This window comes from Neophocaena asiaeorientalis, unplaced genomic scaffold, assembly GCF_003031525.2.
Source record: "Neophocaena asiaeorientalis asiaeorientalis breed wild unplaced genomic scaffold, Neophocaena_asiaeorientalis_V1.1 scaffold5, whole genome shotgun sequence".
Taxonomy (NCBI): Eukaryota; Metazoa; Chordata; class Mammalia; order Artiodactyla; family Phocoenidae; genus Neophocaena; species Neophocaena asiaeorientalis.
This window is the reverse complement of record NW_020174698.1, coordinates 6432155-6451791: the sequence shown is the minus strand read 5'-3', so window position 1 is coordinate 6451791 and position 19637 is coordinate 6432155. Positions and strand designations below refer to the sequence as shown.

The 19637-nt window shown below is 38.5% G+C and overlaps 1 protein-coding gene across 6 annotated transcripts in view; it reads left to right on the top strand.

Moving 5' to 3' along the window:
• Positions 1-19295, top strand: part of L3MBTL3 (L3MBTL histone methyl-lysine binding protein 3) — a 116580-nt gene extending 97285 nt beyond the window's left edge. For 4 of the 6 annotated variants that reach the window (XM_024759090.1, XM_024759086.1, XM_024759092.1 and 1 more), the window contains 4 exons: positions 855-934; positions 11507-11676; positions 12065-12127; positions 17460-17870. In XM_024759090.1, the coding sequence (XP_024614858.1) occupies positions 855-934; positions 11507-11676; positions 12065-12127; positions 17460-17603 (457 nt within the window). In that variant the 3' untranslated portion in view covers positions 17604-17870. Of the gene's footprint in view, positions 1-854; positions 935-11506; positions 11677-12064; positions 12128-17459 lie in introns of all 6 variants that reach the window. The other 2 variants (XM_024759091.1, XM_024759088.1) reach the window with 1 other exon arrangement.
• Positions 19296-19637: the final 342 nt, after the last annotated feature.

Here is a 19637-nt window from a genome sequence, read left to right as displayed (position 1 = left end):
CCTAGAATTGAGTTTGATTCTCCTGGGCAATCTCAGCCTCAATCTCAAATTCTGGAGCTGAGTAGTATATAGTGACTTGATTAAATGGTATGGACTTTAAAACCATTTTCCTACTTAAAATTGTAGTCTTATCATACAGTACAAGTAAAATTCCTCATGAATACATGTCCCAATTTGAAGTTGAACTGTTCAGTAGCCACATTTTCCAGAATAGTTAACCTTAATACCATTCTTAGCTTTAAAATCTTTCTGAACAGTAAATGAAAATTGATAATGAGAAAATGAACATTTATAGGTGTTTTAATTTTATTTTATTTAAAATTTTTTTTTATTTTTTTCTTTTTTTGCATTACACGGGCCTCTCACTGTTGTGGCCTCTCCCGCTGCGGAGCACAGGCTCCGGACGCGCAGGCTCAGTGGCCATGGGTCACGATCCCAGCCGCTCCGCGGCACGTGGGATCTTCTGGGACCGGGGCACGAACCCATGTCCCCTGCATCAGCAGGCGGACTCTCAACCACTGCGCCACCAGGGAAGTCCCTATAGGTGTTTTTAATATTAATTGCTTCTTAGTAAAACTGAAAATCCTTTCTAACATTTTAATGGTATCATTTGTTTTTAAATTAAAAAAAAAAGTTGCTGAGGTGCAGTTTTGAGCCATTCCCTTTTTTTTTGTACTTCAATTTTTATTTTATTTTTTTATGTACATCAGGTTCTTATTATCTGTTTTATACATATTAGTGTATATATGTCAATCCCAGTCTCCCAGTTCATCCCACCACTACCACCCACCCCCACTTTCCCATTTCTTTAAACGTTTCTATTACAAAATATTAAAACACCTATCTTTTCTCAGAGACCAGCATGCTGATGATGTCAAAGAAGACTTTGAAGAGAGAACAGAGAGTGAAATGAGGACATCACATGAAGCCACAGGTACCCATAATAATCTCATATTATTGATGGGTATTATTGATGGGTATTGATGGGTATTACTATTAATACTCAACAATCAAAACTTAACTGGAATGTAACAGTCCCTTTTATATATTAAAGATAAACTTCATTTGGTTGGTTCTGTTACCACAGGCAATAAAAGTTTATTGTTCAGGATAAATTTGGTGTATACTTCACAATGATATGGATCCATCTGTGACCTGTATTTACAGTCTCTTTCACATATCTGTACAATATTGTATATAAAGTTTGGATAAGGCATTCTATTTGGTCCTTGTAAATTTTTTTGATATTGTTGATATCATTTGCTTCATATGTTTCAGACTCATCTCAGAATGTGTTGAAATTCCAATAGAACTAATATGGTCTTAATCTAATACCACAAAATGAAAAGGAAATTGCTTGAACAAAAGTTTTAAGTTGTACTGGAGAAAGTAATTTGTCTTACATCTTTGCTGAATAGATATTACAGTGGTTTAACTGAACAATGAAGTCGTAATGACTGTTACTCATAGTATAGATTTATGCATAGTGTTATAATTATTATTTATTTTTTATAAGAAAATGTTGTCCCGATTATGATTTTAATGATTGTCCCTGGGGACTTTGCTTCTCATGTGCTTTATTTGGTTTAGACTGTTTATAAGATTGTAGAATGGCACCTAAGGACTGTTTGCCTATAATGACCTACCTATTCCATAAGTGATGCTTTGATTTCCATATCTGATTGTCATAAAGCAGTAATTTATGGTTAATTTAAAAGTTATATTCTCTGCTGTCCTCAGCATGTTTTATGGTGTTCAGTCTTGCACCACATACAAACCCTTCAGATGGCCAGGGTTTGCATCCCTGATCTACCTCCTGCTAGCTGTGTAATCTTGGACATTTCATGGAATACCTTTCAGTGCTTGTTTCCTTCTCTGTCCAGAAGGTTGATGATGGTAACTCCCTCCCACAGATGTTATGGGGATTGAGTACAGTAACATTTGTAACTTGCTTAGGACAGTGCTTGGCACGTAATAAGTGCTATAATGTTTCTGGTCATTTAGAAAGGAAGAAAAACATTTAATTTACGAAGCTTTTGTCATCAGGGTATATCGGGTTCTTAATCAAAGGCTTCAGCCTTTCTTTGTGAATGGTGGTTAGGAGCACGGCCTTCATTCTCTTCTCAGCTCCACCAGTACTAGCTGTGTGGCTGGCTTTGGGAAAAGTATTTAACTTCTCTGTTCCTCAGTTTCTTAATAGTACCCATATCACTGGATTATTATGAGGAATAAATGCATCAGTGGCCGAAGTATTAGCTGCTAGTGGTAGTAGTAGTAATAGCAGAAGTAGTAGTAATATTGTGAAATGAGTGTCTATTGCATGGAATTATCTGATCATTGCAAGGTTTAGGTAGATTCATAATAAAATCTTCTAGGCTCTGAACTTTTTGAGGGAGTAATAATTTGACAACCTTTTCAGTTTCTTCCGAACTTGGTGATGCAATTCACTTTTCATTTTATTTGCTGAGCTGATTTTGATCATTTTTTTCTGAACATAGTCTAATTAATGGAGAATTTCAGGTTTATTAACAGGATATGCATGGTGTTCTCTCTTTTTCCTTGGTAGTTTTATGTCTTTTCAAACTTTGTATATTTTTATCCTGTTTTTTAAATTTGAATTGCCTGAGCTTTTCTGTTTTACAATTCTTTCCAAAGAAACATTGCTAGGATCCATATATAACTCTTTGTTATTTTTGTCACCCATAAAACCTATAGTTCAATATGCGTATTTTACTTACTGTCTTATTTTTCATTAGTGAAAGGGAGCCTCATAAAAACAAGCTGCTTTGAGAATTTTTGCACATATGTTCCTACGTAAGGTTCGCATATTAATATCTCATCCAGTTTTAGCCTCCTAAAATGAGTTTGATGACTTCCCTTCTCTTTTGAAACATTTTATGTAAAACTTCCATAAAGTTAATTTTTACTGTAGTGAAATCATGTTATGATTGTCAGCTTTTATTTAACTGCTTTCTTAGCTTTAGATTTCCTTTCTTTCTTTTTTTTTTTTTGAAAATTTTTTCCAGATTCATGTCGTATGGAAAAGATTTGAATTTCACTTCCTGACGTTACCATTTAAGAGTTTATTGGTTGTCTTTCCCTGGACCCCATGATCCTTCAGTCCAAAATGAGATCTTATGGTGTCTGAGGGCTCCTGTATCTTGGTGATGTTGGTGATATCTCAGATCCTAGTCAGTGGGCGGATGCGTTTAGTTTTTTCTGTCCTCCTGCCTCTCAGGTCTCAGTAGAGCCATGACCTAGTGTCTCAGATTGGGCTCTCTGGAAACAGACATTGGGAGTGCTGTGTGCAGAAGGTTTTTGGTGGGTACTTTTGGGAACGATACCAATGAGAGAGTGAGAGAAGCAACAGTGGGCAGAATGAGCTGTGACGCAGTTATAGCAGAAGCCTCAGTCGATCCCACAAATGAGCTCCAGATGACCCTTCCGAGTTATCCCGAATTTAGGCATGAGGACCAGGCCTTTGTATTGACCAGTCCTTGGATGTTGGCTGAGGGGGGCCGTGTCCTTGGGCAAGGAGCCTCCCTTTGGCTTAGGGCAGTTCCTGGAGAGGGAGGTAGCTCTGAGGCATCAGCAGTCAGCAGGTAGGAGAATGAATCTCTGGGTTCCGAAGGGGGAGCCCACCGCAGTGTCCACTACACCTAGCTAGTCATTTGGTCTCTGACTTTGCTTTAAGAAAAATCAAACAGAACTGAAAAAAACTGAACAACAAACCAGAACATCCTTTCACATATGTGGGATTAGGCCCAATTCAATCCAATCTTTTTGTTTTAGACAATGAATCTGGCTCCTAAATTCAGTCTTTTCATTATTTTGCCTGAGATGTCATGTGCTTTATTTACTTTTTTTTTTTAGATCCAGGATTTATTTTTTAATCCAGAAACTTTCCTTCAGTTATTATTTTTGTTATTACTTTTGTTCTTTTCTCCTTTTTGACTGGTAATACCTTTTACTCTTGGGTTAGAGCCAAAGGATGATATTCAAAATATTTAACAATTGGTTTGACAGCCAACATTGCACAGGACAGTTAAAACAAACACCAGCCACCAGCCTTAGTGCTGGAGCAGAGTTTGGAAGCTCCATGCTGTACTTCGGTGCAGCATCTGGAAGTCCCGCAAGGGCCTGACTGCTGAGGGTGGAGGGGACTATTACCAGCCATTATGGAAGTATTTTAATATTTCAACAGCTTATGCATTTTTTGATACTCTAGACATATTTCTCAAGTTGAAATGTCTTACTCTAGCTCTGTCAAGTCTGCTAGTTACTGCCTTTAACATGAATTTTCATAGTGGTTTTTATTTTCCTTTAATTTCCTGCACTGGCTTGTTTTTTTCTTTTCATAGCCTGTTTTGTTTTGTAGACGTCATGTTCCCTTGTGCCTTACTAAAATCATGAAACGCTTCTGTCAATAAATCAATAGTCCTCTCCCAATGTTTTGTAGAACTTATCAGAGGCCCCTGGTGATTGTTTTTTATTTTATCATTTTTGAGTGCAGAGAAGTTTCCCCAGGTTTTTTGTGAAGAGCACTTACCCCTCAATGCTCCCATTTGGGTGCCAGTAGAATTCCTCTTTCACACCTGAGCCTGAGGGTCAGGTAGATATGCTGAGCCTAGTAGGTGCTCACCAGCGTTCATTCACAATGTCATTCACCAGTGGTGGAATAGGGGATAGGGGAAAGGAGAGAAATCTTCTTGTAGTTTGTGCACTATTTAGTATAGAGGAGTCTGAAAAGAAGCCACCCTGTATTCCTTATAGCTAGTAGGATTTAAGATTCAGTAAGCCCATGAGAACTATTTTGTTTGGAGTCTTAGAGCAAATTGATTTTTAAAAGCACTTCCCCCTAGAAAAACATCTTCCTACCTTGTTTCTTCAGTTAATTCAATTTAATTCCATACAATATGTGTGATTATGAGCCTTTTTTATTTTTTGATGATTGCCACTATGCTACCGAATTTGACCTTTGGGGACCTTTACTGAATACAATGCATCACTTTTTCTTTTTGTTGGCTTCTGTCTCCTTTGCCTGAAAGATAAACTAATTCATTTCCTCCATTGTAGGAAGGTCCATTAATAAAGGATCCTATAAATTGACCTTCAAATTTAAACTCCTGTATTCCTGGGAAACGTGTAATTTTCTTTTCCCTTCTGCAAACATTCTCTCTCAGGGGTGCTGATATGCAGAAAGAGTTGAATTTTATTTTGTAATGTACTAGATTCTCACTTGAAAAATCAGGCTTGCCTTTTGCTTCCATAGCGATTGGTTTTTATTTTGGTTGTTGACCTTGAAATGATCCTCAAATATTTTTCACGTCTGCGTTTAGGATCTTGGAGCTAATTTTATCCACATTCCTTGATGCTGTGATCCATTTATTTTACCCAATCATTGTTATTGTTCATCCTTTTTATATTTAGTCACCAGTTAGTAACTCCATTAAAAAAAACTTGGTTGACAGATGTATCCCATTTCTCCTGGCTTTCTTTCCTTTCACATTAAGAGCATTTTTTTATAGACTCATGGAATATTAGCTTAAAAGGGTCATTGATTCCTTTTCATCTTTGCCTTTTTATACTCAGGATACTGTCAGTGGCATGCCTTTCTTTCGAGATAGGAATAAGTTTTCCCACTTGCTGAGTCTTTACTATATGTCAGACACCGGAATAAGCATTTTAAAAAATATCATGTAGTCGTTACAGTGATCCTGTCACATTGATTTAGCCAAAATTTAGAGCTAGTTAGTGGCAGAACAGGGACTTGAATCCATGTATATCAGACTCTTAAACTCACCCCCTTGACCATGACCCTATACTTCCTTATTAGGAGACAGAAGATCTAGGGTCACTCTCTGATGCTTCCCCTATCTCACAGGGTGGCTTTGGGCTTTGCCCTATCTCACAATGTGTTTTCCTCATCTTCGGGATAGCTACCTCCTAGCATTGTTTTGAAACTAAAATGAAACAAGGCAGCTGGAGATTCTGGTCTCACTTCTGTCCCTGGCTTCAAGGGATAGGAATGAGTCAGGACAAGTGGTAAGTCATGCTGTGTCTTGTTGATTTAGCATTGTTCAGACTTGGAAACAGGAAGCAGAATGGGATCTGAGTCCGAAAGCAGCAGGGAGCATGAAGAGAACTTCTCCTTTTCTCTGGAACTTGCCCTCCCTGTGGTTCTACTGGGCCCGGAGAGGAACAGTCCTATAGGAAGCAGGTTCTCATGCTCCATGGTAGTGAAGACATCTCTTTCTGCTGGGAGATTTCATGTTTGGTTTAGATGGTGGTCTCTATTCTGAAGATTTATTGTCTTGATTCTGCATGAAACATTGGAGGATATATTTCTTCCGGATCACCTTCATCAGACCTGTCTTCTCACAAGGGTTAATCGTCTCCTTCACTTTTTCCTACCCTAAGCCAAATCAAGGATTTTAATACCTCTATTCTCAACCAGAACTGACAGACATTTGTATTTGCAAATTTCCGCTTTGGATAACTACATTATTATCTATTAAACTTCATTTTAAGAAAGTCTACAAGAATATGCTGTATTGATGTAGCCCTCCACATTGCATTGTAAGTGCTGAATAAGTAATTGCTGAATGAGTGATTTCCATATTATAAACAATATATGTACATGGTAGAGGCAGGGCTTTACTATCCATCCATCAAGTGTCAACATAAGAAAAATATTCCTCATTTGATAATTGTCTAGAGAGATGAAATAGCAGTAAGACCAAAGATCCACAAAGTTATTTCTCTTAACGCTACTCCCATCTAATATTTTCTTGCTTCTGATATTAAGGGAACCCAGCAATTGATGTTTTAATAATTATTTCCAAAAATGCATTAAATTGCTTTCCAAGTCACCAAAGTGAGGCTTTCATTTTTTGGTTATTATTTTGAGTAACAATAAGTAGCTTATCCAATATCAGCTTCTGGTTTTATGTAACTTATTGTGAAAATAACATATTTATTATAGAATAATTAGAAAATACAGGGAATCAAATAGCAGAAAATCAAAATTATCTGTAATTTTATTTTCTAACACACCATTTTCTGAATTTTGGGGAGTTTTTTGGGGATTTTTTAATATCTGAAATATTGTACTAACTACTTTGTAACGTGCAGTTTTCTAACTACGTAATATTACAATAATTTTTACCTAAATATTTATACTAATTACAAAATAATATTAAATATTCCCTCTGTGGATCGATGATCAATGCAGCATCATTTAATGGACCAATCTCTAGTGGGTATCTAAGCTAGTTATTTCCTGTCTCTCACTATTATAAACGCTCTTGCAGTAAACCTTGGTAGTGATTAGGATTAGGGGTGTGTGTGTGTGTGACATAAAACACATACAAGTGGTTTATATCAGGTAAAAGCAGTTTATCTCTCTCTCACATGGAGGAGGCTCAAAGGTAGGTGCTCCAGGATTTAATGGTACTCAATAGTATTAGGAAGTCAGGTTCCATGTATCTTGTTGCTCTCCTTTGCAGAGTGTCTGTTCTCAAGGTCTTATCTTGGTCAAGGGTGGTTCTGGGGGGCTAGTTATTCAGTTACTGTTCTCCCCAGGAGGAAGGAGAGTCAGGGTGTGGGAGTAGTGAGAAGAAGTTTGACCATATACCTTGGGTAAATTTTCTTCTTGGGAAACTTCAAAAAAATACAGAGAACTCCTTTAAAAATATTATTTTTCATGCAGGTAAATCATTTGAGAGGAGGGTGGTGAGAAATCTGACCCTCATAAAATGCTATTGGCAGAAATGTCTTCCAGAATAAAAAAGCTTTGTTTTCTAAAGCACATTATACACATTCAAACCTGCTCTTCCCTACTCTCTGCACTGAGCCAGCTACTTGAGCCAGAGTCTATGTGCGTTTATTTTAGTCTATATCACATGTTAAAATAAAAACCAGGAGTCACATTTCTGTGCATTTCAAGGGATCCAATACATATCCACTCAAATGAAGTTGTTTTCTTTATCCTTTTTGGATTGGGAGCGTGTACCTAACATCTTCTGAGGAGATGGCATATTCTGTGGTTGGTAAATGCTACAGTTGCCCCATTCGTCAGAAAATAACACTGGGCATCAGTCAACATGAAAGAATCAGCAAAAGGAAGGGGGGTCTTAAGGTGAAGGATGGAAAGTTGGTATTAGTATTGGAGTGGTGTATGAGTCTAGGCCTACGTATGATGTCAGCTTCGAAGACATGCAAACGCTACCAGAAATATAGGAGCTTTAGGGGTTTTAGTCACTTCTTTAGAATGGCTCAGTTATTTTTCTAAGGAATAATGATGTAGGAGCATTAGAAGTGAACTGTGAATAATACAACTTTAGCAGGAATAGAATGAACATAGAATGGAGCTTCAGTGAAGGAGGAAACAGTGCCAAGTGTCAACAGAACATAAATAGTTATAGAAGAAAGTGTATGGCTTTGGAAAAAACTGACACTCTGTGGCAGGCAATCCAAATACAAGTTACAAAGTGGACTGTGTTGTTTTTCTCTAATGTGGAACTAGAACTCTTACCATTTCATGTAAGTCCATCTCCTGAAGGATTTACAAATAATGTGTTGCAAATAATTGCTGAACTCTTGGGACTGTCTGAGATTAAGGAATGTTTTTAAGTTACCCCGTATTTATGCAAAACAAAGCTTTCTTGAACTCTGGGCAATTTTAAAAGAATGAAAACAAACTGGTGCAGGTTTGTATATTTGGCTCATAATAGATTTTCAGTAAAATAGGATGAAGACCTAAAACCTTAAAACCAATTATATGAGATTCGGTGGATGATCACGTGGAAAGAGGGACCATGAAGGGTTTTTTATAAAATATTTGAAGAATTGAAAGGTTTCATGGGGAGCAGACACAGTTTTCTATATGAGCTCACTCAGGTAGAGCAAGGACCAGTGGGTGTTAGCTCCAGTAAGATAGATTTTTTTTTCTTTTAATTCAGTATAGCGACTTTTCTAACATTCAGAGCAATTCAAATTTAGATTAGGCTAGTTGAAGAGAAAAGTTCTCAAAGATCCACAATAAAACAGTAGGAAGTAGTTTTTAAAAAACTATACCACTTATAATAGCAACAGAAAACATCAGACACACAAAAATAAATTTAACAAAAGATATGCAAGACCTCTACATGAAAATGACAAAACATTGAAGAGGGGTATTTTAAGATCCAAAGAAATAGAGAGAGATTCCTTGTTCTTGGATTGAAAGGCTTGATATTGTGAAGGTGTTATCTCTCACCAAATTGATGTATATTCAATGGTTATCCCAATGTAAATCCTAGCATTTTTTTTAACAAGCAGATCCTAAAGTTGGAAATGCAAAGGGGTAAGGATAGTCAAGGAGTCTTGAAGAAGACCTAGATCACAGATATCAGTACACTCATAAAATGAGAGTAATTAAAGCCTGTGGGTCGGTGTGAAGAGACCAGTGGAACAGAAGAGAATATTTGAAAACACATTTAGATTTATTTTTAAGCTGGCACTGCAGTACAGCAGGGAAAGGATGGTTGGTCTTTTTCATTAAATCATGGTTGGGCAATTAGAAGTCCATGTGGGAAAAAAACATGAATATTGATCTTTACCTCATACCATACACAAAAATAAATTTCAGATGGATTGTGATCTCAGTGTGAAAGGTAAAACAGAGTGTTCAGAGGAAAACAGAGGAGGCTATCTTCAGGACCTTGGGGTGAACAAAGATTTCTTCAAAAGTACTATCCCTAAAAGAATAAATTTTACTACAATTAAGAACTTCTGTTTATCAAAAGGCCTTTTTAAGAGAGTAAAAAGAAGACACAGAGTGGGAGGAGATATAAATAATACATATTTTCAAGAAAGGATTCTTACCCAGAGTATATATATATATATAGATAGATAGATAGATAGATAGATAGATAACTTCTACAAATCAGTAAGAAAAAGGCAAGATGACCTGATGGAAAAATGGGCATAAAATAGATAAGTACTTCACAAAAGAGGTTCTCCATATGACCGATGAACTTACAAAAAGATTGTCAACTTTGGCATCAGACAAATGCAGTTGTAACCACAATATGAGGCCGTGACACCCGCACCGAAAGGGTTACAGTGAGCAAGAGAGACGGTACCGCAGCTGATAAGAACATGTGTGGAGCGTTTGCAACACTTATGCTCTTAGTAGGTGTGTACTACACAGCTGTTTTGGAAAACTGGTGGAATTTGCTGAGGCTTAATGTACACAAACGTTATAACCACAAAGTCCCACTCTTCAGTATGTATGCAACAGAAAGGCATACATATATTCAAGAAAAGATATGTACAAGAGCGTACACAGCAACACTGTCGGTCTTAGCCAAAACTTAAAAACAACTCAAATGTCCATCAGCTCCCAATTAATTGTGAAATATTCATAACAATGAAAAACCACACAGCAAAGAGCAGGTGAGCTACAACTACATACAGCAATGTGGATGAATCACACAGACACTACTGAGAGAAAGAAGCCAGATACCAAGTTTCCATCAGACCTACAGTTCAGAACCAGGGCAAAAGAAGCGAGGGTGTTCGAAGTCAGGGAAGTGGTTTCCTTGCTGGGTGGGGTGTGATTGGAGGGGGTTCTAGGTGTGCTGCCACCTTCAGTTCCTAGCTGAGCTGGTGGGCAGAGCGGAGAGTAAGTGTGGGGAGGTGCCTTCTTCTGATGGGCTTTGAGTAAGTAGTTTTCAGAAAAGATTTCCATTCTAAAGGATCCGATCTTACCGAGATAATGATGGACAAACTCTAAGTCAAGAGTCCCAAGGACAAAAAAAAAACATTGGCTAGAAAACAGCTGTTTTAGAAGAGCAGCAGGTAAACTAGGTTTGGATTCAGAAGAACTAGCAGATAAATAGAATATTCTGTAGTTTGAACTTTGATCTTCACAAGTGAAGAATGACAAAAGCATTTGCCTTTATGCAATTTTATTTTTATTTCAATAATTTCATATCCCCTTTCAAAAAAAGTAAGTTGGCTATTTGAAAAATTGATGTGATTAGTAAATAGAAATTGGAAGAACAGAACAGGGCTGAGGTAAAAGGAGAGAACAGGTATGGTAACTACAGGGTAAACACAGCGGCTGGACTTGAGCCTGCAACTTGGCTCTTACTTTTAGGACATTGCAAAGCCAAAAGGGAACCAAATATAATTTCATAGGGTGAGAGTTATTTTCCTTGTCACTAAAGCTCGGGGGCAGATTCTTATCTGAAGCATTAAAGGGGGAACGGTGAATGGTGTAATGATGCATGTCTTCAGTGGTGGGTGATGTGGCAAACATGTCAGTTGAACTTTAGGTTGTTTCTTACGGTAACTTTCAGTAAAGATGAACGAGAGTGTAATTATTCAATGAATGTAATGTTGAACCAATGCTTTACCTTGCTTCCATGCTACTCATTGTTTGGGGGCGACACATGGCATTGGGGGCTTTTTTAGCTGCTTTTCAGAGAGTGAATTCCTGATTGTTTCTGTCAACCAGGTGCCCGGGAAGAACCCAGCGTACAGCAGGCACAGCGGCGGTCGGCGGTCTTTCTGTCCTTTAAGTCCCCGATTCCATGTCTGCCCTTGCGCTGGGAGCAGCAGAGCAAACTTCTCCCAACTGTAGCCGGCATCCCTGCCAGTAAAGTTTCCAAATGGAGCACAGATGAGGTATATTTTATTTTCTTGGTCTGCCAGGGGCCAGACGTAGGAGTACTGGCTTAAGGAGAGGGCAACATGAATGCATATGGGATTGAGTCTTTTTTTTTTCTGAAAGACAATAACCTGTAGCATTTAGATTCCGGCTTTTTTTTTTTTTTTTTGTGGTACGCAGGCCTCTCACTGCCGCGGCCTCTCCCGTTGCGGAGCACAGGCTCCGGACGCGCAGGCTCAGCGTCCATGGCTCACGGGCCCAGCCGCTCCGCGGCATGTGGGATCTTCCCGGACCGGGGCACGAACCCGTGTCCCCTGCGTCGGCAGGCGGACTCTCAACCACTGCGCCACCAGGGAAGCACCGGCTTCTTTTTTTAAACTGGAATTTTAATCATATTTTTAACAGGTGTCAGAGTTCATACAGAGCTTACCTGGATGTGAAGAACATGGAAAGGTATTTAAAGACGAAGTAAGTATTCCACTAAATTGCAGTATGTTACTTAAGGGGGGACAAAGCACTGAATGGCAGTGAATGGTGAAATGTTCTAAATTGGCAGAGAAAGGAAGAGACGGGTTATGTTGAAACTGACAAAGTGATATCGAGTTGTCTAACAAGCAGCGTTAATCAGTTGTATAAAAATGTGTCTGTATAAAATTAGATGCAAAGGAAATTGTGCCATGTTATTGATGCCCCACAGCAGAAGCACTAAGCTCATTATTTAACAAAACAAACACAAAACTTAAAAACATGCATTTATATAGTGTATAGCACAGAAAGACACCAACGCAAGAAAGAAGCAATGTTTCATTTTTAATAAAGTAAACTTAGTTCCCATTATTTTATTTTCAAACATCATTTTAACACCAAAATTAACTTCATTTGATGCTGATAATTAATATTACCATTATTGCTAAAACAATCCCTTAGATCTTATACATTTCTCAGTGATGTTTATTCTAACTGATATTCATTACATCTATTACCGTCTGCTGTTGGAAGATGATTTTATTAGTTGTTTTCATCTGTCTGTCCAAAACTTCAGTATAAGGGATGATTAATAACGGTACCGCCTCAAGTGAGCATTAGGGAAAAAAGGAATTCTACTTCTAACTACACTAGAAGCAGGAGACTCTTTTCACTAGAGACCTTTAAAAATAAGCCTGTCATCTCCTCCAAGCAGAACAGTCAGTTATCACCCTGATCTCAGAAGGTACAATGAGAACGAAATCATCTCAGAAGGCTTTGTCCAGCATCTGCTGTCTGCAGCTCTAAGATACCTTGTTTGCTCCTATGCTTAGCCTCCACTGTTCAAACAGCACACTTTCAGTTAAGAACACTGCAAGAGTGTCAGCACAGCCAAGAATTGAGCCGCCAGTCGCCAATGTCATTATAGTTAGGTATCATTTATGCTTATGTGGGTGCCTGTGAAAATGCACAAGGATCTGATTGTCATCAGCCCTTTTCTGATTTATGGTCTTACTTTCAGAAATGTTCTGTCTTCTTTCTAGTTGAAGGTCAAATTAAAGAATTTGCAGTTATTCAGATTTTGAGTTTCTTAAGGCCCAGGTCCTAGGTGTCTTTGTGGGTTACTCTCAGTCGATTTTCGATCCCTGAGCAGACTTAGATTCCTGTAGGGAGCTGTTGCTCTTTCTTTGAAAGAGCCATGTAGTAACATTACCTTTGAAAATGATGAAACAATTTTAAAAATAAATTTCTAGCACGTCTATTTTATAAATTCTACTTTTGGTTCTGTTGATATCTAGCTAGTCCATATAGATTTGCTCTGTTATTTAGGTTAAGTAAGATTCAAATTCAAATGGTATGTTATTTCTTTGAATAACTTTTTTCTTCATATTATCTTTGGAGACACTCCCTAGGCACCTAATATCCTCAAAGACAGAGCCTTCTTTTGAAGAATGAGGCAGTGAATGTTCTCTGTCAACATGTATCATTCATATGTTCATTCCACTATTCATTCACTCTGTGAAATCTTGTTAAATTCCTACCATGTGTATGATACTCCATGTAATGCTCTAGTAAGAGGGTTAATTCAGAGATAATAGGACATGATCCTTGCTCTCACATGTCTCACCAGGTCAGCAGGCGTGGGTTTTGAGTCCTAGATGAAAATGAGAAAACAAATCTAGCTAAAGTCTTGTAAGTCATCTCTAAAAGGCAAAGTGCAGGTGTGGGCTACTATTTGAAACCATCCCAGATGACTCTCTTACATACTCCGCATTTAATCTGTTGAAAACCCTATTGGATGTATTTTAAAAGCATTTAAGTGTTCCAGCTCCCTCTCCCCACTCCACCGCTACGTGTGGTCAGAGCCACCATCCTCTCCCGCCTGGATTAAAGCAATAACCTCCTAGCCGGCCTCCCCGCTTCTATTTCTGTTCCTCAATAATCTTTTTTTTAAATAGTATTTTATTTATTTATTTATTTTATTTTTGGCTGCGTTGGGTCTTCGTTGCTGCGCGCAGGCTTTCTCTGGTTGTGGCGAGCGGGGGCAACTCTTTGTTGCGGTGTGCGGGCTTCTCATTGCAGTGGCTTCTCTTGTTGCGGAGCATGGGCTCTAGGCATGTGGGCTTCAGTAGTTGTGACTCACAGGCTCTAGAGCGCCGGCTCAGTAGTTGTGGCTCATGGGCTCTAGAGCGCAGGCTCAGTAGTTGTGGCGCACGGGCTTAGTTGCTCCGCGGCATGTGAGATCTTCCCAGACCAGGGCTCGAACCCGTGTCCCCTGCATTAGCACTGCACCACCAGGGAAGTCCCTGCTCCTCTGTAATTTATTTCCAGCATAGCTGGGCTGATTCTGCTACAAGATAAAGTCAAATCATGTCACTCCTCTGTTCAGGTCTTGCCGGTAGTTAAATCAGAGCAAAAGCCAAGAGCCTCACAAGGGCGACAGTCGGACACCCCATCACCTCTCTCACCGCCTGACCTCTTCGTCCACTCTGTCCCCTGCTTACCCTGTTCCACACACAGACCTCCTTGCCATTCCTCAGATTATCCAGGTACACTCTGGCTGCCCCCTCTGCCTGGGATGCTCTTCCTCTAGGTGTTCACATAGTTTACTCCACTTCTCAATAGCTTACTCCACTTCTCAATATCCTATCCTGACTATCCTCCTTCAACCTGCCACCTGCCACCACACATCCATCCTGGCCCTACTGTCCACTCATCTCCCCGACTCGCAGTTTTTTCATACCACTAATCACCTTTTAGAATTAGTTACTAATTAATTTGCTTATTATGGTTTTTCTTATAGTCTGTCTCCTACTACTAAAACGTAAACTCTACAAGGAGTTTTTATTTGTTTGCTTAGTTTTGTTTTTATCTGTTTTAGTCTGAGCTATATGTCCAGGCCCAAGAATAATATCTAGACTCTAATGGGTATTTAATAAGTTTCTGTTGAATGAATAGACTCATACCTTTACACTCTGAGAAAGACATTCAAAGAGCATATCGCTGTGACTTGCAGAGTTACAACACTGGAAAAGAACCATGAGTGCACAGTGGAAAGAGCAATGAAATGGAAGGCAAGAACCCCAAGTTCCAAATCCTCCAGAGCTTTGGGCCTTTAGCAAGATACTTAATCTCTGGAGCTAGACCAGTTTATATACATTACAGAAGCATAAACCAAAAATAAACCCAGCAATCCATTGCAGTAATTACTGTTTTCAGAAAGTATTTTCTTAAATTATTTACTTCTTTCCAGTTGAAGCTTATCCTTATGGCTACACATCAGAGCTGCTTGTATGTAATATACTAAAGTTTGGCTCTAGCCTCAAGATGACTTTTTTCTTCCCAGGTTAGCTTTAAAAATAATAATCTACCAAAACTTATCCTTCTCATCCCACTCCTAGCTTTTAGACTCCAGCCTCGTTCTCTGTATGTTCCTTTTCATCAGTCATCTGTCACTTTAAATTCTTACTTAGTCCCAGAAGAAGACTCAGTAGGGCCCAAGGTTATAATAAACCATTCACTCTTTGTAGTGAGCTCCCTGGGAACCCGGTATGTTGACATTTTAGTTAATGTCTTAGACGACTTCTATCAGACCCTTCATTCTACCAAGGTCTGTCTGGGTTGAGTGAAGTGTTAGTAGATCTGCCTCTCTGCTTGGACTTGTTTATCAGAGACCTGTCACAGCACAAGCAAATGAGACCAAGGCAAATGTTTCCAAAAAACAATAGGACATTTCTCATAGCTGCCACTTAACTTGTCTTACACTTAGAAATTAACACTGCAGTGTCTTTACTTCTAGTTTATGACAGCGGGGTGTTTCCTTGCTGAAAATTAGCAAACTTTTTCCACGTGATTGTTACTTAAAGTTGTATAAGATGACTCTTGTTCTTACTGATTAAGCGTAGAAGCAATTTAGATTCACAGGTTTTTATTTTTAGAGGAAAGAGGAAAATTTCAAGAAATGGCAACTTAATTACATTAGGCTTTATTTAGTGAACTGCTGACAGAATTTATAGTAGTATTTGTTTGCTAGGGCTGCTGTAACAAAATACCATAAACCAGTAGCTTGAACAGCAGAAATTTAATGTCTACCAATTCTGGAGGCTAGAAATCTGAACACAAGAAATGATGGCATTGGCAGGTAGCTTCCTTCAAGGTCTGTGAGGAAAGGAGCTGCTCCAGGCCTCTCTTTTTGGCTTGCAGATGGTGTTCTCTTGTTGTCTTCTATGTGTGTCTGTATCACAATTTCCCCTTTTTATAAGAACACCAGTCATCTTGGTTTAGGGACCCAACCTACTCTAGTATGACCTCATCTTAACTAATTACATCTGCAGTGACCCTGTTTCCAAATAAGGTCACATTCTAAGGTTATTGGAGGTTAGCACTCCAACATAGGAATTTGGGAGGAACACAGTTCAGCCCATAATAGTACACTGCTGTCAAGGTTTCTAATGTCCTCCAAGGCAGAGAGCAAAAGTGTATTTTACTTTTTGTACAAAATGAGAAGACTGAAAGAGAAGTGAAATAATTTTTTTAAGATGGTGGACTCCCCAAGAGCTGAAAATTATACAAAAAGAAGACTACTCCTTTGCTCTACCCACTGAACCAGACATCAACTTCACAGAGTTGTATCTTTGAACCTCATAGTATCCTATTCTGTAGAAATGTAGACTTTTAGTCTTAGAAGGGACCCAGAGAGAGGAAGGATGCTTCTTACCGTTACCCAAGTAGTAGAAGAACCAGCCTAGAGTGTACACCTCTTCCCACCAGGCTTACATTCCTTCAGCTATACTGGTGGTTGCCATTGTTGGTTGTTAGTAATTCCTTTTCTTCTGTATTTGAAAAATAACTGTGGCTACTCTAAAAATGAATGTTATCACTGATTTTCTTTTCTTCATGGTGGAAGGCATGTAACCGATGTGTTTGCCTGAACTCCTTTGTTTATCCACAAGTATTTATGTACCCATTCTCATCTCTCATTTTAAAACCTGCCCTGATAAGAACTGGATTTGAGGCACCCTGGATTTTCCCAAATTATTCTTGACTCAGCGCCTACGTCAGAATAATCACAGAAAGATATGAGCACCTTCCACTTTCCTATGAGCTGATTCTTCAGATGAATGAATTTGACTTTGTTCCCAGTCCACATTTGGGGGTGTTGTTGTAGATAAGAAAGGTCCACTTATGAGGAACTGTTGTTTGTACACATGAACTGCCCATCTGTGCCGTTTTAGTGTTACTGTGTAGAAGAGAGCTGATAATTGAACCTTGAATACGTCCCATAACCCTACATCCGATTAACTCACAATCTTTTGTGTTTTTCCTCCCATTTTAGCAAATCGATGGAGAAGCATTTCTGCTTATGACCCAAACAGACATTGTGAAAATTATGAGCATTAAGTTGGGCCCTGCCCTCAAAATTTTCAATTCTATCCTGATGTTCAAAGCCGCAGAGAAGAACTCCCACAATGAACTTTGAAGATGGTGAATTTTGAGCACCGTCAGCTTTCTGCTTTAAAGCTCATGTTTTACTCAAAGCACAAAGACAGCGGTAACTCCTAAGCGAGAAGTCTCCAAAACTCTAAAGAGCAATGCTGTCAGATTATTTATATTCCTTAAGAGACAATATATACGAATTCTTACGAAAGTGCTTGAGCTTTTAACCAGGTACTGTCTAACAACAGTACAACAGTCGTCTTTCGGTTCTGTTCACTGAGCTAAATTTATCTTTGTAAATCTTTTTGAGGCTGGGGGGTGGGAGGGAAGGGGGACTTCATTAATTATTTATGGAAAAAGCGGGGGTGGGGGAGGGCAGAGTAAGAACTTTTGGCATTTTGTAAACATTGTTGAATTCTCTTTCATGTACACTCTTTCTTTTTCAACACTTTCAGGAACCTTTTTATATAATCAAACTTCAACTTAAACCAAATTTGTGAAAACCTGGCTAACTTTAGCCATTGGGACTGTTATCTGTCTTGTTAATTCTGTGCCATATTTTGAATTGCAACATTATGCTAAGTATAACTTTGCAAGTCATGATACTGCCTAACTGCTTGTCATAATTTGTTGGGGCTGAATAGTTGTAAAAATTACCTTTCTTTAAACCAGTGTTTTTACTTTTGCACGCAATTATGAAATGTTAAACAAATTACTTTTCACCAGCATCTTGACTTAATTACCAAAAACGTGTATATAAATAATGGAATTGAAAAATAAAATATATAAACATAAATAAATTAGGTGATGTATTTGAATGACATCAGTCTCATACATCGTGGTGCCCTGTGTGTTTACAGGACTCCAGTGATATCAAAGGAATATGCAGTTATATTGGGGGGCTGTTTGTATGATCTTAAACTATTTATGAGATGATCTTGAGCTTCTAATTGTCACTGAAGTAACTGTGGTGCTCTTCAGAGATGAAGGGCTCATTCTATTGATATAAATACTAACCTGGAAAGAGCTCTGTCTCAGACCTTGCAGTGTCCTCCAAACCCAAAGGTTTTCCTTAGGATTGGCTGAAGAGAGAGTGTATAGATTTTACCCAAGAGGCAAGATTTGAGGGAGCAGCCCCAGTCAACACAAAGATTCTAAATGCTCACAGATGAGGGAGGTGACCTTCCCAGAGCAGTTATTCAAGGAGCTCTGTTTTGGAGAGATTCTTTTCTCCTCAGTATAGAAGCATACAGATGCACTTTAAATGAAAGCCCTTTATGACCTATAAACTGATAGCTGGTAGTGTTACTTTTGCAAGAATGCATCTCCAACGCAAAAGGTAAATTATTTTATCAGCCTATGTGTGTAACTTTTAATTCCAGGATTGGATATTTATTTAAGAACTATTTTAAAAGTAGAAAGTAAGTCTGTAGCATGTTGTCTGAATTCTGGGGAAAGGTCCACCTCTTTCCTTAGTTGCTTTCATTTTTTCTCATGTAGGATTCCCTTGATACTCCCCCCTGCATTGGAAGTCTATGAGTGGTCCTTTGCTTTTGTCATAATTCAAGGTAAAACAAGGCCCGTGACCCCCCCGCCACTTCATTTCTTTGCATAAATCTGCTTTAAAAAAAGTTTTTTGTTGTTAGTTCTTTTCTCCTTTTTTGTTCAGAATTTGTACATTCACGTTGCACTTGTTATACCTGACATGAATGAAATAAAATCTTAATTGCGGATACTTTTTTATATATGTATGATTCTTAAGAAACCTTGTCAGATAGGAGGGGCGTATGAGAGCAGGAACAATATCAAACATACGGGCCCTAGATACCTGTGTAATGAATGAATCTGTAGGATTTGGAATTGTTTGTCAAACTATGTCCCAGATGGTGTGAAGAGTGACAAAAAGGAAAAACAAATCAATTTTATGGTTACGGCAGGTAGGATTCACACGCATTGAGAACTTTTCCCTTCTAGTTTAAAGCACATATGGTAACAGAGGAGCCTTTTAAATCTTACTGAAAACATCTACTCATTCTAAGAAGCATGTTGTTGTATGTTAGAGGCAAGGCATTAAGCA